The 19,160-nt window shown below is 39.4% G+C and overlaps 1 protein-coding gene across 1 annotated transcript; it reads left to right on the top strand.

The window, feature by feature from the left end:
• The first annotated feature begins 998 nt into the window (after positions 1–998).
• b4galnt1a (beta-1,4-N-acetyl-galactosaminyl transferase 1a) lies at positions 999–17,239 on the top strand. The gene is made up of 11 exons (XM_074644386.1): positions 999–1,136; positions 8,524–8,735; positions 8,824–9,006; positions 11,295–11,401; positions 11,516–11,553; positions 11,665–11,845; positions 12,170–12,262; positions 12,373–12,560; positions 12,665–12,805; positions 15,060–15,297; positions 15,442–17,239. Exons 2-11 carry the CDS (start codon positions 8,524–8,526, stop codon positions 15,651–15,653), a joined length of 1,593 nt encoding a protein of 530 aa, XP_074500487.1. The 5' UTR covers positions 999–1,136; the 3' UTR covers positions 15,654–17,239.
• Positions 17,240–19,160: the final 1,921 nt, after the last annotated feature.

The raw sequence follows: 19,160 nt of genomic DNA, 5'->3' as shown, positions 1-19,160 counted from the left end.
CATGAATTCTGGTCTCTACCAGAAAATCCATAAGACCATAAGCTCAAGCGCACTTGGGTTATGCAGCAGGACAGTGATCCGAAACACACCAGCAAGTCCACCTCTGAATGGCTTAAAAAAAACTAAATGAAGGTTTTGGAGTGGCCTAGTCAAAGTCCGGACTTAAATCCAATTGAGATGCTGTGGCATGACCTTAAACAGGCCGTTCATGCTCGAAAACCCTCCAGTGTGGCTGAATTAAAACAATTCTGCAAAGACGAGTGGGCCAAAATTCCTCCACAGCGATGTGAAAGACTCATTGCCAGTTATCGCAAACGCTTGATTGCAATTATTGCCGCCAAGGGTGGTGCAACCAGTTATTAGGTTTAGGGGGCAATTACTTTTACACATAGGGCCAGGTAGGTTTGAATATCTTTTTTCCCCTAATAAATTAAATCATCATTTAAAAACTGCATTTTGTGTTTACTTGGGTTATCTTTGTCTAATATTAAAATTTGTTTGATGATCTGAAACATTTAAGTGTGACAAATATGCAAAAAAATAAGAAATCAGTGGCTCAGAAATCCTGACAGCTTGTTTCAAATGCAGAGTTTCTGAATAAGGGCTGTGTGTATTCCCCTGTGGATTGAGTGTTTCAATACTTTCACAGTATTTATATAGGACTTAAGCCTGCTTTATAATAAAAAAACATGAAATTCTCACTTTTTTATAATATGGGATCTTTAAGGGTTAAGCATCCAAGAACTTCTTACCTCCCACACACCTGCGGTCAAGGACGCAGCATTAAAAACCTGACAGCATGAGATGTTGCATGTCCAAACAACTTTCACCGTTAAAATGCTGTGTTGATATAAATTTAAACCGGTGAAACTGGATAAACTATGAAGCCATGTCTTCTAATGGGATTTAAATATAACTCCACGAATACAAATAGTTCATATGCTGCTAATGCAAGGCACTCGGCCTGGTATGCACCAGAGGGATGACGCGCAGGTCCAAAAGGAGTGGCTGCGAGCCGCTGAGCTGCAGAACAATCCACACAGGAACACGCCTGTCTGGGTCACACGGTCGACTTGACGGTGCAGGATTTATATTTATATATATATAGAGATATATTTTGAACGGAAACACCAACAGTAAGAATCTCTCTTCTCTTTGTCTTTTTGTTTAAAAACAAAATGTTGGGACTGTTTAACAAATCGCATTTAAATACTGGTTTTATCTTCTTTGTTTTTAATATTCTTGACAAATTGGCTAACATGGAAGAAAGTGAAGGGCTTAACCTTAATCACAGCTTTAAAATATAACAATTGGTTTTCAGTAAGGAGTTTGATTATAGGGCTGGGGTTGCTAAAATGTATACTGAAAGTCAGAACAAGTTTGACACTCAATCAGCCATCTTGCCTAAAACATTAATAAAAATACCCTTTGCTATGTTTCATGCATGGGCTAGACGTTTATTCATAGACATAATGTACCTGGTGTGACTTCAGATTGGTGAACAAATATCCAAGTAGACAGTTATGCACCAAGCCTGTTTCTTAAAATACTTTTGGAATGAAATGATAAAGACAAAACCTGTTTATGAGTAGCCTGCATCATGCAGGAGCCACTCGACTTGAAGGTGCAGGATATAAATATAGATATATTTTAAACGGAAACACCAACAATAAGAATCTCTCTTCCCTTTGTCTTTTTGTCTAAAAAGAAATGTTGTTTAACATATTGCATTGAAATACTGGTTATATCTTTTTTTTTCTTTTTTTTTTTAATATTCTTGACAAATTGGCTAACATGGAAGAAAGTGAAGGGCTTAACCTATCACAGCTTTAAAATATAACAATTTTCAGTAAAGAGTTTGATTAAAGGGCTGAGGTTGCATAAATGTATATGGAAAGTCAGAACAAGTTTGACACTCAATCAGCCATCTTGCCTAAATAATTAATAAAACTACCCTTTGCTATGTTTCATGCATGGGCTAGACGTTTATTCATAGACATAATGTACCTGGTGTGACTTCAGATTGGTGAACAACTACCCAAGTAGACAGTTGCTCACCAAGCCTGTTTCTTAAAATATGTTTGGAATGAAATGATAAAGACAAAACCTGTTTATGAGTAGCCTACATCATGCAGGAGCCACTCCCTTTCACTGTGTTATTGACTCATCTGAGAGGCAAACACACTCTATTAGATGTTTGATGCATAACAGAGCAGAACAGAGATCCATAGACAGTGCTTGTAGGTAAACTGATCTGACACCCAGAGCAAAAAATACAAACAACAATGAAATGATAGATAGATAGGTAGATACTGCTCCCAGTAGACCACGTACACACCAAAAACTGACAATAACCTGCTATTTTCAGGTGGAATTTCATTTCATTCTCACTGTGCAATACCATTTTCCACTTGTGCAATGTTGTTAATACTGTTTATTGTCAATACTGTATATACTGCTCCTATTTTTATACTTCCCTCTATTTAAATGGTTCATATTTTGTTACACTTTGTTTAGCTCTTTCTTTTACTGTGTTAGCTGATGCATCTTATGTTATCTTAGATAGATAGATCACATCTATATACATACTAAGTCAGACTTAAAGCTTTTATTCAGCTTCAACCCATGAATATCATTGAATTCTCTCATGTGATCATAAACAGACAATAGATTTGACATAATGTAAACGAAAAATACTCTATATATAACATTATAGAAATGTTTGAATAGCTTTACAAAAATATCTGACATGCCTGAGAATACTTGTACAGTATTTCTGCATATACTTCTTTAAAATGCATGTTGAACATTTACCTGCGCGGGCCTCAATTATGTGATTTTGTCATATTTGTGGAGAATAATGATGCTTCTACAGTTGTGCGATTATACTATATTTGGGCTGTTTTTTATAATGTATTTTCTTTTTTGCATAGACTATGTGCTCTCTGGTCACGTGGCGCGGTAATCATACAAAATGTATGGTGAGATTAAACCTTAATTTACATGAGAGCAGACAGAGTGTGCAGACGTGAAAATATCAATTGCACCACAATAGTTAAAGGTGACTGGTTGAGTTAGAATTTCTGTGGAAATTCAGTGGAAACAATGGAATTGGGCCCAGAGTCTAGCAGTCTGCAGTCGTTTTGTTGATTCATGAGCATAGAAATAAAAAGTAGAGTAGAAATAATCGATTTCTATGTACATGAGCTTCAAGTTTTCAGAATTGTGTGTATAGTTCCATTTTTGTGTTTATACAATGGAGAAAAACTGTGACACAGCATTTATTTCTGTAAATGTCTCCACAGACACCCAGTTTATAATACTGCAAATATATAAATATTAGGGCTGTCAATCAATTCAAATATTGAATCGCATGATTGTCAATAGTTAATCGTGATTAATCGCAAATTAATCACACATTCTTTATCTGTTCAAAATGTACCTTAACGGGAGATTTGTTAAGTATTTAATACTCTTATCAAAATGGGAGTGGGCAAATATGCTGCTTTATGCAAATATATTTATATATTTATTATTGGAAATCAATTAACAACACAAAACAATGACAAATATTGTCCAGAAACCCTCACAGGTACTGCATTTAGCATAACAAATATGCTCAAATCATAACATGGTAAACTCAAGCCCAACAGGCAACAACAGCTGTCAGTGTGCCAGTGTGCTGACTTGACTATGATTTGCCCAAAAGTGCATGTGATTATCATAAAGTGGTCATGTCTGTAGGCCTTTCCCATTTCCGATTGTATACGGCTCGATTCCTCTCCTCGACTCCCCGACTCCTCTCCTCGCGTCAAATTTGTGTTTGGTGGATTATTTCTCTGTTGTTACAATGCTAATTGGCATTGTATTTAACATCGTTGGAAAGCCTGTTTATTTACCTTCACAATGATGTCCAACCTGTAAGGATTATGCATTTGTGGGATGAGCAGCACAGCTGATTATATGGGTAGCGACCAAGAACAATTTGCCAAAATTCTCTGCCAATGGTAAACAGTGTATTCTCCTGATGGTATTGACTCTTGTTTTGAGTTGTTTGGTGGATTGGATGATTGAACTCTTAATCAGTAACAAGGAACAAACAAGACATATTGGCAATTTTACACTTTATTAATTTAATACACCGTCAGGAGCCTCAGTAGCGGTGGAAGATCCATACGCAGCCACAACAGCCTGGCACCTCCTCCTCATGCTGGTCACCAATCTGGTCACACGTTGCCGTGGGATGGCGTTCCATTCCTCAAGCAGGATGCAACTTGCCTTATAGCATGGTCCTTATCCAGATTACATCAACGTGGCATGCCGATGCTTGTAGACACCAAATGATCCCTTTAGTAGGGCACAGCACCCAACAGGCCCCATGCACATCAGGCACCTGATTGGCAGCACCTGTTGCTCAAAACAAGAGTCAATACCAACAGGAGAATACACTGCTCAGCATTGGCAGAGAATTTTGCCAATGCAAGCATTGGCATGCCACGTTGGTCTAATCTGGATAAGGCCTATAAAAATGGTGTCTGCAATGATATTGCTAGAAAAATAGTTTTTCTCCATTGTTTTGTTGAAGAAAAAATGCCCCGACCGTGGGAAACATAACTGGGTCACAGCAACCACGAGATATGTTACTGGTTAACTTATGTGTCAGCAAGTAGTTAGGGCCACAGCCACAGGTAAATGCTATAGATCATATCTTAATCCAATAAAAGGCTCTGTCAACATGATGACAAAGCATTTTGAGGTTGTAATGGACATTAGTAGCATGTTGCAAGCAACAACAGTTACAGACTACAGTATCATGCACTAGAAAATTAACTTAACTCCCTCCCAGGCCTTTTTTGCTGTGTGCCTCCTCCCTGTAAACAGGGTATCATTCTAAGATTGATCTCAAATGTAGCCTACAGCCCAAATTGGAACACTTGTCACAGGACTATTTTTGGAATGATATTTGCAGACTACATACTGGGCAATTGACTATTATATGACAACATGAAATACAGCTGCTGAATGCTCAAATGCTTTTGTTGATATAAGAATTTAATATCAATAATATTGCACTTGTAAGCATCATGTCAAGATTAGGCCTATAGCAGTTAAATTGGAGCCTAAATGTTCCAATGAAAACATAGATAATAATACTACTATCAATGTGAAATGTCATTAAGGAATGCGTTTAGAACAACAATTTATGAGATGCTATACACACGGTGAAGGGCAGAAAGTTTCATCATCTTAAACAACTGCAATCTATAATAACACACTTACATTTGTGAAGTGCTCCCGCCATGGTTTGAGATTATTCCAGCTGTGTGTCACGTGCCTTTTATACGTCACGGGTGCCGAAAACACTTACGCAAAGGATACACCAGTGTATCCTCGCTCATAGCTCCTCTGGCAAGCCTCCTCGATTCTCGATCCTCGATCCTCGCTCCTCGAGATGCATTTTAGGAAATGGGATGTCCTCCAAAATGGAGCACTGAGATCGATTTCCGGGTCACAGCCGGAGGAGCGAGGAGACGAGGAGGAAAAAAAATTGGGAAATGAGATGCAGCAAAAGGGGCCCTTACTTTGAAGTTTTAACCAGGCAACAGGCCAGCCAGGAAAATGAGCTGCAATGTACATCCACATTAAACACTAAACTAAATCTTGTAAATACATTGTTTTCTCTCAGTTTCCATACAGAGTAGAACTGCCCTTTTCTCGCCCAGAAACTAAAACTTTTCCAAAGTTGCCTCCACGGTGGACACATTGTCGGCTTGGTGTTTTAATGTTTACGGGGAAAACTGAGCTTTTTCAAAATAATAACGTAAGCCAGCTCAGTGAGGGTCAGTGGCTGTGCGGTGACAACTGTCCGTTGTCATTAACATGGATTAATGACGATTTTGTCAGACGACAGACATTATCATAAAACAATGATTTTATCACTGCAGCATAGCAGCTTAATGATTGTTGGTTAACAGGAAGTGTTTTTGAGATGCAATCAAATCTTTACTTCCTACTTGTTCTGTTGTCTGACAAGAGAAACAGATAATAAGATGTACTGTAAATAAGAACAAATTGTGAATTCAGCTGTATTATAACACGATGTAAGTGATCACAGGGGGCAGGAGGGGACTGAATAGAGGCTGAACGGGTTGTCAGACGACATTATGACCATAAAATAATCATTTGGTCAGCCGGGCTGTCTGTCCCAGTCTTTACCAGATGTTGGCTGCATGTGCATGTTTGTTGTTAGTCAACTGAAAAGAGGATGAAGAAGACGAGTTTTTGCTGTTTTTATGTTTTTTTGGTGTTTAACTCTCTACTAAAACGACCTGGATACGTTGGTGTGGACGCAAAATTTGACATAGTGTAGTTTTGGACGTACTCGCAGTTGGAACACACTTAAGTTTAACTTTCCCTCAGTGCCCATTCACTTCCTTATCCTCCCCCACCATAGATCTGTAATAGAGCTGCTGTTCAGTGATAAAGTGGAAACGAGATCAAAACCAGGAAGCTGTTGATATGCTTGAGGTTAAAGTGGTCCACAATGTGTTAATCAGACATATTCCTCATTCAGTCAAATGTATGGCTTATTTTAGCTGTTAGGAAAAATACCCCCAGTCTTAATATTCTGATAATGACACTGCCTTTATGGTCTCATGGAGGTACTACTGAGTCTTCAACCTGAGATTATATATATATTTCAAATTATCTTGAAGATAGCAAACACCCAATTGGAAGCATGAAATGTGACACAAAAATAACGCTCTGTTGAATATGCATTAATCACCTACAAACCAACATACCGTCAGCTATACTGTTGACCGCATTCACTGCAATACTGCAGATATACCATCAGCACCCACTTCCTTTACACCTCACTGAGCTCTGTTTGCTTTTAAGCGCATGTATAATTCAGACTTTTTATAGTTTCATAAAAGGTGGGAGAAGTTATTGATTCTGACGTATGGATAGCAATGCATTACCTTCTTTACAAGCCACACCACCATTAAGCTTTAATGGTGCATTGCTGTATGATACATGAATAGGATACAGTTCCAGACAAGGAACACAAGGCACTTTTAATTTTGTGTTGATTTTGGTGGTCCCTATGAACAAAAGCGGTAGTGTTTCCGAGCACCGGAGTCACTTTAGAAAAACTAATTTTACTGCAGCAGGGTCTGACAGTCTGCCCCGCGCTGTCCTGGTACTAGTTTCCCCGTGCATCCCTTCCCTCCAGTGGGCAGCGTGGTGTTGGTATTGGCTCCCAGCGAGGCAAAGCTCTGCTCCTGGACAGAGGAGCAGCCACTGCTGCCCGACGTGGAGCTCTCCACCTCAGCCGAAGCTCTGACTGCAGGTCGAATGCGGCAGCAAAGCTGGATCTAGAGCAGGGACTCTCAACCTTTTGTAACTCGAGGCCCACTTCCGATTGTTAAAAATTTTTCGAGGACCACCTTCCCAAATAAATGACAAACTGGGCTATAAAATATGTGTTATGCCACTGTCAGGTGTAATGACCCACATAGATATTCAGCTTACCCTCACCCATCACTGCCTGCCATTATGAATGCAAAGTATTCAGGGTCATATTTCCTCACCACACACTTTTACTGGTTTCAAAAATTGCTTGATTATGTGTCACTGCATCTGTGACATATATATCTGTAAAGGGGAGACTCGTGGGTACCCATAGAACCTAATTTCATTCACATATCTTGAGGTCAGAGGTCAAGGGACCCCTTTAAAAATGGCCCTGGCAGTTTTTCCTCACCAAAATTCAGCGTAAGTTTGGAGCGTTATTTAACCTCCTTACCGACAAGCTAGCATGACATGGTTGGTACCGATGGATTCCTTAGGTTTTTATAGTTTCATATGATGTATCTTCACTCTAGCTTTAAAAGTGAGCCCGCTATAACCTCTGAAATACAGAATAGCGGTTAATCGAACCATTTGGCAGCACCTTCGCGGCCCACTAGGTGGCTCTCTGAGGCCCACCAGTGGGCCCCGGCCCAGTGGTTGAGAATAGCTGATCTAGAGTACCCCGCTGGAGTCTGAGCTGAAGGAGTTTCTGGTGAACCTGCATGATTTCGTTTGATGGAATCCGACCCGGTGGCACCGATGACAAGCATTAAGAATAACTGTATAGAAATAGCCAAGCTTCCCGCTGATGGTCTTGTTTACTTATGTAGGTCATATTGAGGTATCAGTATTAAACTGAGACTGTTTCATAACCAGTTAAAAGTTCCTCACAGTAACTTTAAATTCAAATTTTGTAGTTTAGTGATGTTTAAGGTCTAATACAATAGATCCAGCTAACTTCAAATGAGCCTGTAGCCTCAGCAGGTTTAAGGATTTGTTGCTCTGACAACAGCTCCAGGCTCCTGTCAAATTGTGAACAATCATATCAAAGTCAGTTATTCAGATGTGAAATACAGCACCTGTGTCTTTCCCGTGCCCGGCTTTGTTTTCCTTATCCTGTGAGGCCTACATGTACCATTTTGACATTTCTTTTAATCTTCATTCTAGATGCGTGCCAGCTGTAAGAAGTGTCTTGGACTGCTGTTGGTCAGTGGACTACTACTAGCCCTGTTTCATGTTTGGAGGCCTGGGACCAGCTCAGTAGTTGACATACGGCCAAGACAGGGGGATCTAATGAAGAAACTCTTTGAGGCGAAAATTCAAGACACCGTCAGTGGCTATCATGACATTGCCTACCATATAAAGGAGGATGTGGCACGGTGTGTTATTAGCCAGTATCTCTAAATTCTGCTCTGAATTCTCATTTTTATCCTTAACAACTCACTCAATGCCATTTTTTTCTGACAGTCGTTTGCCTCAAAATACGTGTGTGTGTCTGGCTGATGAGGAGACCTTTCGCCTGCCGTTCGCCAACCAGCTGTTCCCACGCGTGTGGGCCCACAGCATTGATCTCGCCTTCTTAGAGTCCCATCCAGACCCCGAGGGCGTGAAGCGTCACAGAGCTCAGGAGTACAGCAACTTTCAGAAGAGGTAAAGTCCACTTGATGGCTATCAGTGAACACACCCTGGTGTACTCATGTAACTGTCAGCTTTACTATATGATAAGGGATGATAACAAAATGATATCTACTTGGCCTGTTGAGCCACAAGGTTTAGTCATAAATAAAGTTTGGCAGGAACCTCTGAGTCATGCTGTAGCGTATCAGTTGACAGCGAACCTACCACACAGTTAACATCCCAGTACACTGAGATTGTCTATTTAAAGGCCTCGCTCACATTGTGGCTGTACACTGACATGCTCTGCTGTCGTTACTGTCCTTCATTCTGGTCTCCACCTACTTTAGCTCGTTTTTCTTGCACCCTTGGTGGTCTATATTTAAATGTGTGAATTCACAGTGAAGGGTTATTTGCAATGCTCTTTGCATGGTAGTTATCAAGTGAATGCAGTGCATGCACTTAATATGCATGATTTTTTGTTTGTTTTTTAAAGGTCTTATTAATAACATTTTTGAAATTATTTCATGCTTTTCCTAAAAAATATGATTGTGAATGATTGATTAATCATTTTAAAGATTTTGACGGGTCCAAAATGAATGTTTTATTTATCTCTGTGGAAGTTATCTGATGTTTGGTTCCCACTTCTAACCAGGCTTGTGAGCCAACAGTATAGCAACGTTGGTATCACATGGTATCTCTGTGTCATCAGCGATCAAGTTGCCAGGAAGTGTGGAAAAAAAGGACTTATTCAACGACTCGTTGTGAAGTGAATGCAATGGAACAGGGGAGGGAGAATATGACATCTTCAGCTTTCAACCAGACTTCCAAATTCAAAGTAGATGATACCCAGCCAGATTTCTCCTGGAGAAAGCCAGTTTGTCGGCAATGTAAATGCATAACAGAGCTATTCAGCTTTTTACGTATGGTGACTAATGGTGCTGTCAGACCAGATTTTTTCAGGCGAAATTTACTCAGCTCCGACAGGAAATAGCGGGGGCAGGGTTGTGTGTACTGTGAGAGTTAACATGATTAGTAGCCTGATAATAGCATTACCCTTTTGGACACTTGGTTGTCAATCGCCTGCCATTGTCCTTGCACAGCCAAACAGCATCCAGACTGGCTGTTCCAGCTGTTGCTCTATCTGGGATAAAAATCAGTTGTGCTGTAGCCTTAGGAATCTGCATGGTCGCATGTAAACCTACTGCATGTCTTTGGAGATTGCCAATATTAGAAGAGCTAATAATTGTTTTCATTATTGATGTTTTCCAATGAATCATTTAATCTGTAAAATTTCAGAAAATAGTGAAAATTGCCACAATTTCCCAGAACCCACGATGACATCTTCAAAGTGCTTGTTTTGTTTGAGCAGCAGTCCAAAACCTAAAGATTTTCATTTTACAATTGTATTAAACAAAGAAATGCAGGAAATCTTCACATTACATAACTAAGTCATACAGGTCATAGGAAATCTCACAGTAACACTAACTTAAAGGCTACGGGATCAGTGTGACGTATGAGCTTCTTGATACAGATTTTGATGTAATACCTCAAGATGACTAGAACCATACAGCAAATTCACAATGTGTCTTCTCTGTGTGCAATGTGTGGTCAAAACATAGACTGTATAATAAAGACTTCCTCCCACTGTACAAAAGTGAAGCCAAAATATCTGAGATCGGGGAGCTCCCATCTTCAATCACCCGAGCCAATCATGAGCCGAGCACGGCCACAGCTTGTTAGCGTGAGCCACCTAGCTACTACGTTAGCACCACGGTAGCTGTTTGGCTAGAAAGACACAACAACTAACCATAATATCTCTATAACTACATTTATGAGAAAATTGACACATGCTCTATTAAACAGACTTGTGATGCATATAGAAAGTTAAAGTTTCATCTCCTCTCTCATACAATTCCCGAGCCTCCGGCTGTGCATCTACTACTAGTTGAAACCAAACTTATCAGAAAAAGGAACATTTGAACATGCATCAGGGTGTTAAGAACTACCTAAAATGACAGAAACCATCTTTAGGAAAAAAATATTTGACGTGTTCTTTGACTTTTTAATTTGGCCAATGTCTCATCTGCTAACATGGAGGGGGCGGGACTTATGACCTATTACTGCAGCCAGCCACCAGGGGGCGATCGAGATGTTTTGGCTTCACTTTTAGGGAGCTGTCATGTCGTCCATCTTTATATATACAGTTTATGAGTCAAACTAATTAAGTGAGTGATTACTGACATAAATTAGGTTACTCAAAGTAAATAAAAAGGACTATGTCATAGCAATAATTTCCTCTCTATTATGTTCTGTATGTAAAGGTCCTACAATCCTGCAGATGTGCTTATTGTAGCTGAGGCCAACAGTCCTCTTCAGTATCCTACCCAGGGCGTGGAGGTGCGACCCCTCAAAACGATCATCATTCCTGGTAACAGCATATCGAACATGACACTACACATGATATCAAAGCTTAAACATTGTGTCTTCAACCTACTTTTGGTGCTTCATTCTATCTCCAGTAATAATTGCTTTCTTTCCATAGGTTTGGGTCTTAAAGAAGACGGAGGATCAAACCATATGGTAATTTATTCATTTTGTGGTTTTCATGATGGTTTACATTCCCACATTTTCTGTCTAAATGTAAAATGTTTTGTTAATTTTTCCCCCAAAACCATTCCATTGGTGTAACAGGTATATCTGACAGCATCACTGGGGACGTTTGACATTGCTGCTACAGTGGACGGGGTCTCTGTTAAAGGAGAGGGAGAGAAGCACATGATACTGTCTAGTCCTATTCTCTCCGCTCTCAACAGGCAGCTGCAGTTCGTCACCTATACAAACACTGTTTTCCATCCAAGAACAGCAGATACAGGTAACGTTATCATGTGGACACTATCTTGATACTAATAGTAGAACGTCATGTTTACTTATAGAGTTTCATCCTAATGCTCAGAGGTAATACATAACAATTTGGATCAATGATTAATGCATTAATAGACATTACGGGTTTAGGAAGAATTTATCAATACAGTGTTCTTTTACCTGTGAAATGTACATTGAGATAGGGCTGGTTAATAAATACCAAAACAAACACGGGACAAGGATACTAGGCAATTACAGCTTTGCATGACATTTTATATTAAATATAATAGAAATATGCACTGCTTCATCTCGTTGTCACAATTTTGTTTTGCAGTTCAGTTTGCATCTGCAGGCCACCAGTCATCTTTCACCATTAAAGTTGAACATGGAACCGTACCTAAACTTTACAACACTGGATATCAAGGAGGTTTGTGAGCAGTTATGTCATTATTATGTTGTAAGTGTTGTTGTAAGTATTATATTATGTGATGCAAAGTGTTTGTTATTTACAGTATATGTTTTTTTGTTTTTAATTAGAGTACAATATCAGTGCTCTGGTTACCTTCGCCACCAAGACCTTTCTACGCTATGACAAACTCAAAGACCTCATTGACAGCATACGGCAATATTATCCCACCGTCACCATAGTGATAGCAGATGATAACGAGCACCCTCAGCCACTGACCGGGCCTCACATTGAGCATTACATCATGCCGTTTGGAAAGGTAAAGAAGTCTCACTATATCTCTATGAAGTATCATGCATTGTGATTATTAACCAGCACAGTTTATAGGTGTTGAATTGATCCCCCTTCATCTGCTGTCCACAGGGTTGGTTTGCAGGACGGAACCTGGCAGTGTCTCAAGTGACCACCAAGTATGTGCTCTGGGTGGATGATGATTTCATCTTTACTGCAAACACCAAGGTGGAGAAGATGGTGGACATCTTAGAAAAGACCACTCTGGATCTGGTGAGTTGCATGCCCAGAGACAGTACAATGTGAGTGGCAGATATCTAGCAGATACCAAGTACACAACTATTCAGATCCTTCCCACCTGACCATAAGTGAGGGTGAAGAGCGTACATGTGTTTGGATAAAGAATTTCCACACAACTCTGCATAGATAAGCTCTTACCCAGTGGGCTACATCTGGGTCTGACAGTGAAGCCAATGCCAAAGTACCGTAAACTTGCATACTTTATAATAGCCATCAGGGAGCGACTCCTGTGGTTGCAAAAAGAAGTCAGATTTTATAGAAGTTTATGAGAAAATTACCTACTTCTCAGTAAACACTGAAAACATATGAGTCATATCCTGTTCAACCAGTATGATGAGAACATCTTACTTCATGTGGGACATTATCACTTGAATCTCACGGCCACATTGTTTCATTTCAAATCCATGTGCTGGAGTACAAAGCCACTGAATTATGAGTGAATCCTGCTACGTATGAACTGCAGTTTCTTCAGTACACGTGCAAAGTAGCAGGAAATTGTGCGATATAAATGAATCATTCCATCATGATTATTTATCATTTTAACATATCATCACCCACAGACTTCATTAACAATAACAACTCCCTCTTTTCTGTTTAACTGACACAGAAAGAAAAAGTTCTCCACTTCCCTTAATAAACTAAGGTGAAATCAGAGTCAGTGAGTCATTACACAGTATGTGTCATCATGTATAGGTTATTGTCATGCATATGCACCGATCTCTGTTTTCTACTGGTGCCTTCTTTCAGATAGAATATGGTGGCTCAGTGACCTGAGATACACATCACTAAACTGAAGCATCAATAAGAAAAAAGGTAACGCCTGCACACTTACTCCATGCCACAAAAGTTTATGACTACGTTTTGATGGATTTTTGTCAGGATCAGAAACTAAACTGAAGCATCCCCAGTTTTATATCAGGGATTGGATCTCATGTTCTGGCATGTTACATGTTGCAGGCCTCACCTGCTACATTAACAATTATTGTTTTTTTTGGGATTAGATACAGAGAATGAGTCATACCACATGGATATTTCAAGCATGGAAGGACATGTTGAAAAACACTCTCATATTTTGTGATTTTTGAAATAAAAATATTTCCATCCCATTTGTATTATATAGTGGTATTGTCATCCAGTGTGTGGCAGCTTGTACTTGCTTTCACATTAGATGGCTTGTAGATATAGATTTCCAGCGCGTTCTTTCAAGTTATTTGGCTTGTTTTACTCACGCTTGTGGTGACTTGTTTGGCTTAATGGCTTGTGCGGTTAATAAAACATGTTCCATGTTCCAACACACATTCAACAAAGGAAATAGCAGGGGGGCTACTTCTCACTTGATTTATTACCTCAGTAAACATTGTAAACATGAGTTTATGGTCTCAATCACTAGTTTCAAGTCTTCTTCAATACAGCATGATGTTCATTTAGTAAATTATGGTCCCATTTAGAGTCAAATAGATCATAAAGCAGGGTATGCTTTAGGGCTTGGCTACCTTGTAATTGACAGTTCGTCCGGTCTGGGAGTTGTCTGTGTTTTCGTCTTACAACTTTAACCCTTTCACAGTGTGTTTTCAGTTCATGAAAGTTAGTTATAACCTTTTTGGTCGCCTAAAATGTTTTATTCAGTATACGGTTGTACTTAGCTCCACACTCTCCTGTCACTTCTGGTTGCAAAAAAACGAACCAAAATGGCGATGAACTTGAGGCTTCAAAACGGAAGTCCACAAACCAATGGGTGACGTCACGGTGACTACGTCCACTTACAGTCTATGGCTCTAACATAGACTGTATATAAAGATGGACGACATGACAGCTCCCCAAAAATGAAGCCAAAACATCTGGATCGCCCCCTGGTGGCTGGCTGCAGTATAGAAATAAATCCTGCCCCCTCCATGTTAGCAGATTGGACATAGGCCAAACTAAAAAGTCAAAGAACACGTCAAATACATTTTTCCCAAAGTGGTTTCTGTTATTTTAGGAAGTTCTTATCACGCTGATGTATGTTCAAGAGATCATTTTTCTGATAAGTTTGGTTTTAGTTAGTTATTTGATGTTATAAAAAGGGGGTGAGACGTCATGACATGACACTGACATGGTGATCTTTATATACAGTCTATGCTCTAACACAGTGTGTGACTGTCTGTGTGTGTCTACCTACACACTCTTACTTGATGTGTTTATTAGTGTATTGGTTGTGTTAACATTGTTGCTGTCTTAATGACTTCAGGTCGGCGGTGCAGTGAGAGAGGTGACAGGTTACACTGCAACGTACCGTCACACCATTTCAGTGGAAGAAGGGGCAGAGGAGGGCGACTGCTTACACATCAGAAATGGCTACCACCATGTCATCGAGGGATTTCCCGACTGTGTGGTAGCTGATGCCGTCATCAACTTCTTCATGGGAAGGACAGATAAGGTGCAGCAGGCTGGCTTTAACCCCCGCCTGGCACGGCACGGTCATCTGGGTGAGTCTGTCTGTAACGTTTGCTGTCAAATATATTAACATAGCAGTTTATATTAGCTATTTTCTCTGTGTGGTACAGCTGTGATAACTGTTGAGTTGATTCAGAAACCCCGAGGTAAACATTTGTTTTCTTTTGGCACTGTAGAGTTTTTCATCGATTCTCTGGGCTCCCTCCACATTGGCTCCTGTAGTGACGTCATTGTAAACCACGCGTCAAAGATCATCATGCCCTGGAGTAAAACAGACTCACAAAAGGCCTACGACAAATTCCGCTACTCATCTTCCAGTGCTGATAATGACATTCATAAGGAAGACTTCTACTTCAAGAACAGGTTCAAGTGCATGACCAGTCACTGAAACTTGCTCTGTTTGCTGCCTTGTGAGGGGGGAAATGGGAAATTTGTTGTTTTCAGGTAAAATGAAGACTGCAGAAAATGATATTCTCATATTGTGCAGTTTGTTTACTACTGTAGCACTTGCTGTTAAACAGATTGTGCGGACAGATTTTGTTCTGTGAACAGATTACGATTCTTTGGTTTAGACAAAAGTATCCTTTCCTCTTTTCTCGAGAGTGACGCTGTGTTGAGGACGTTTGATTGACAGAAACACTGAGCAATCAGAGCAGAGTGGGAGGAGACAGGCTGTAAATCAGGGTCTCTCAGACAGAGGCTAAATGCAGGCTGAGTGAGAGAGACACTATGAGAAGAATAACGTTTTTTTTTAACATTGCAGCATGTAAACATGTTCTAGTGCAACATTAAAATACATCTATGAACCTGGAAATGAGCATAATATGAGACCTTTAAGCTGTGTCACTGCCAAGATGGCGACAGCGAGAGCCACCCACTTTGAGCTTCACAACAGCTCTTCAGAAACCTGTGGGTGACTTCACGGAGACTACGTCCATATTTTAATGCAGTCTATGGGATGAACTGATTTGATTTTTGTGGTCAAAGGTCAAGGTCAATGTGAGGTCACGTCTGTACTATTCTCGTTTTATCTCCGGAACGCCTTTATTGAATTTCTTCAAATTTGGCACAAACATCCACTTAGACTAAAGGATGAACGTATTAGAATTTAGTGGTCAAAGGTCAAAGGTTACAGTGATCTCACGTCCGTACCATTCTTGTGATAGAGATATCTCGGGAACGCTTTGAGGGAATTTCTTCAAATTTGGCATAAACATCCACTTGGACTGAAGGAAATACTGATTAGAATTTGGTGGTCAAAGGTCAAGGTTACTGTGACATCAAAAAACATATTTTTCGCCGTAACTCAAGAATTCATATGCTGATTATGACAATTTTACCCAAATGTCTAACAGGTTAAAATTATAAAGTGAAGACATTTTGGATAGACATGGATGTTGATTAGTGAAAGCTTTTTTTTTTTTTAAATGCACTGAGTTGATTTCCATATGTACTGTGCCTTCAAAGAGATGCAATCTTATTTGATTTTGGATACAGCAAAATGCTGTAGAGGTTCGATCAGTGTTCACTAATCTAGCCGAATATGACGTTATCTAGATCAATGGTTCCCACCCACAGCCCTGGCAGATGGGCTAAAGTACTATAAACCACCTGTTCAATAGATAATATGGACTTCCTGAAATTCTTAATAATTAACCACAGAGACAACAGTGGGTGAAACATTCGCAGAAGTAGTGATCCAGTAATCATTGATGTTTAGTCTTTTTTTCCAGTACATTGAAGGTTGCATTTGCACTACAACCACTTGAAGTGTCTCTGTGCTGTCGGCCTGTCCTAGCCGTAACTGTATTGTTGTGTTGATTTTCCTCCGAAACACAAACATGTGAATATATTTTATATTTTCCTTAGCAAATCATAATTTCTACTAGCTTCCATACCTCCTGTTGGCAATCGCTAATTTAGAGTTAATTTAATGCTGTCGACTGTATGTTGTCTACAACATAAAAGGAAAAACCCACCAATGAGAAAGTCCCATCACAATCAGAGCCTACCTGGAGTCTGCCGTCTCTGAGCAGCTGTCAATCCCTCACAAACTCCGACCAAACGCTCAAACTAGGCAGCGCTGATCAAATATGAATCGATATTCTGTTACTGTAATGCCTATTTCTCGCCTCCAATGTTTTCAGAGACATCTTGTAGTGTACCGTTTAGCTGTAAAATGAGAAAGTTTGTGACCTGGCAGCAATGTTGAGATCTATTGAAGAAAAACCAAGCACCGCCCACCAGCTGGAGCACAGCCAATAGGAACACTCAATAGTAACGCTCTCTCTCTAAAATGACCTGTGATTGGCCAAAGTCTCCCATCACGAGATCTAAAAGCATTGATTTTTTTAAAGCCTGAAAACAGAGTCACGAGGAGGTGCAGAAGTCTAGTTATCTCTCAGAGCACTTGAAATACAATATGCTGAAAGGTTATTATGGAATTTTTACCCAATGATGCTTAAATCTTCTCTTATGACTGACTTCGGCCTTGTCAACATCCTCCTTTAATCAAAACGGATTTGTGGCATCCACCAGACCTTCCTGCTATTCATGTGTTATTACCTAACACTTCCTCTTATTGAAAATAAATGTTTTTTTTATCTCATTCCCTAAATCCTGTGCACATTAAGTTACATGCACTCACTTGAAATCCTTATAATGCAGACATACAGTGAAATGAAAAAAGAGAAACATGGAAAGGGTTTTGTATTGTAAATTATTACAATCCGTCTTAAAAGTGTCTGTCTCTTTGGGATAACTTTAGTATAACTGCATAATGTTTCCTTGAGATCTGTGGTCACTTTTTTTTTTAGCAAAGCTGACAAACTTATCCAGCGAAAAGTTTGAGAAATTGCACTTGAGTAGCAAAAAATGTTCATTTCAGTATTCAAGGACTGACGTGTTTGATGTTGTAGTAATATATATTGTATCATGTGAAGGCCTACTGGCAGAAGACGTTTCTCATGTGGACATTTTAACATGAATGACAGAAGTGTAAAGTAATAATAATAGTAATGCCTACATTCCACTGAGGTGTCTCACTGCCATCGATAAGGTTAATGGTTATTAATTACATATTTTAAAACCAAGTCTTATCACCTCTCTTTGCATGTGTGGATGTGGTGTGTGTGCATGCATGCATGCGCATAAAATTCTCAGATGGTTTCATTATAATAACTGTTTGAGGCTCAAAGAAGTCAAAGTATCCAATATTCATTTAAAAAAAAACAAAAAAAAAACGAATACAGATTTGTAACTGAACTTGTTTTTTTCTTCTGTCCCATTAATCATTTCTCACCCCTGCAGTTTCTAACCTAGTTAACTAGCTGTATATAAAACAGTTAAAACTAGCTCCATATTGACCAGCCACAACAGTAAAATGCTGCTTACACATTATTTCATCAGTATTAACAATCTAATAATGTCATATATAATAATAGATATATCATACAGGGAAGGGGCACAAGTCCTACCTTTGATAGTACATCTTGATGATTATATTTCTGTTGTTTTATTTAAGTAGGATTTTAAATGCTGGACTTTTACTTATACTAATATACTAATTATACTAATTGAGTATTTTTACATGGTTTTGGTACTTGTAGTGGCATTCGGTCTGGATCCCAAAATAAGCCACAAACAAACTGTAAGCACAGTAACTTCAGTCTGCCACGAATGTGAGGAGATGTTATCCAGTTTAAAAACGTTTACTGATAAAAGTTTTATGTTACATTGTGTCACACGGTAGAACAACTATGTGCTCCAGTGCCCAACGTAGCTCTCTTCCCTACTGTTCTGCACATATCACTCACTATATTCACAACATTCAATATACATGCATTTGTCTTTTTTATACATTACCTTTGTCAGATACAATGACTAGAAATTATGG

This window comes from Sebastes fasciatus, chromosome 8, assembly GCF_043250625.1.
Source record: "Sebastes fasciatus isolate fSebFas1 chromosome 8, fSebFas1.pri, whole genome shotgun sequence".
NCBI classification, from domain to species: domain Eukaryota; kingdom Metazoa; phylum Chordata; class Actinopteri; order Perciformes; family Sebastidae; genus Sebastes; species Sebastes fasciatus.
Note: the sequence above shows the minus strand (reverse complement) of the source record. Positions and strands in the feature narration are given on the sequence as shown.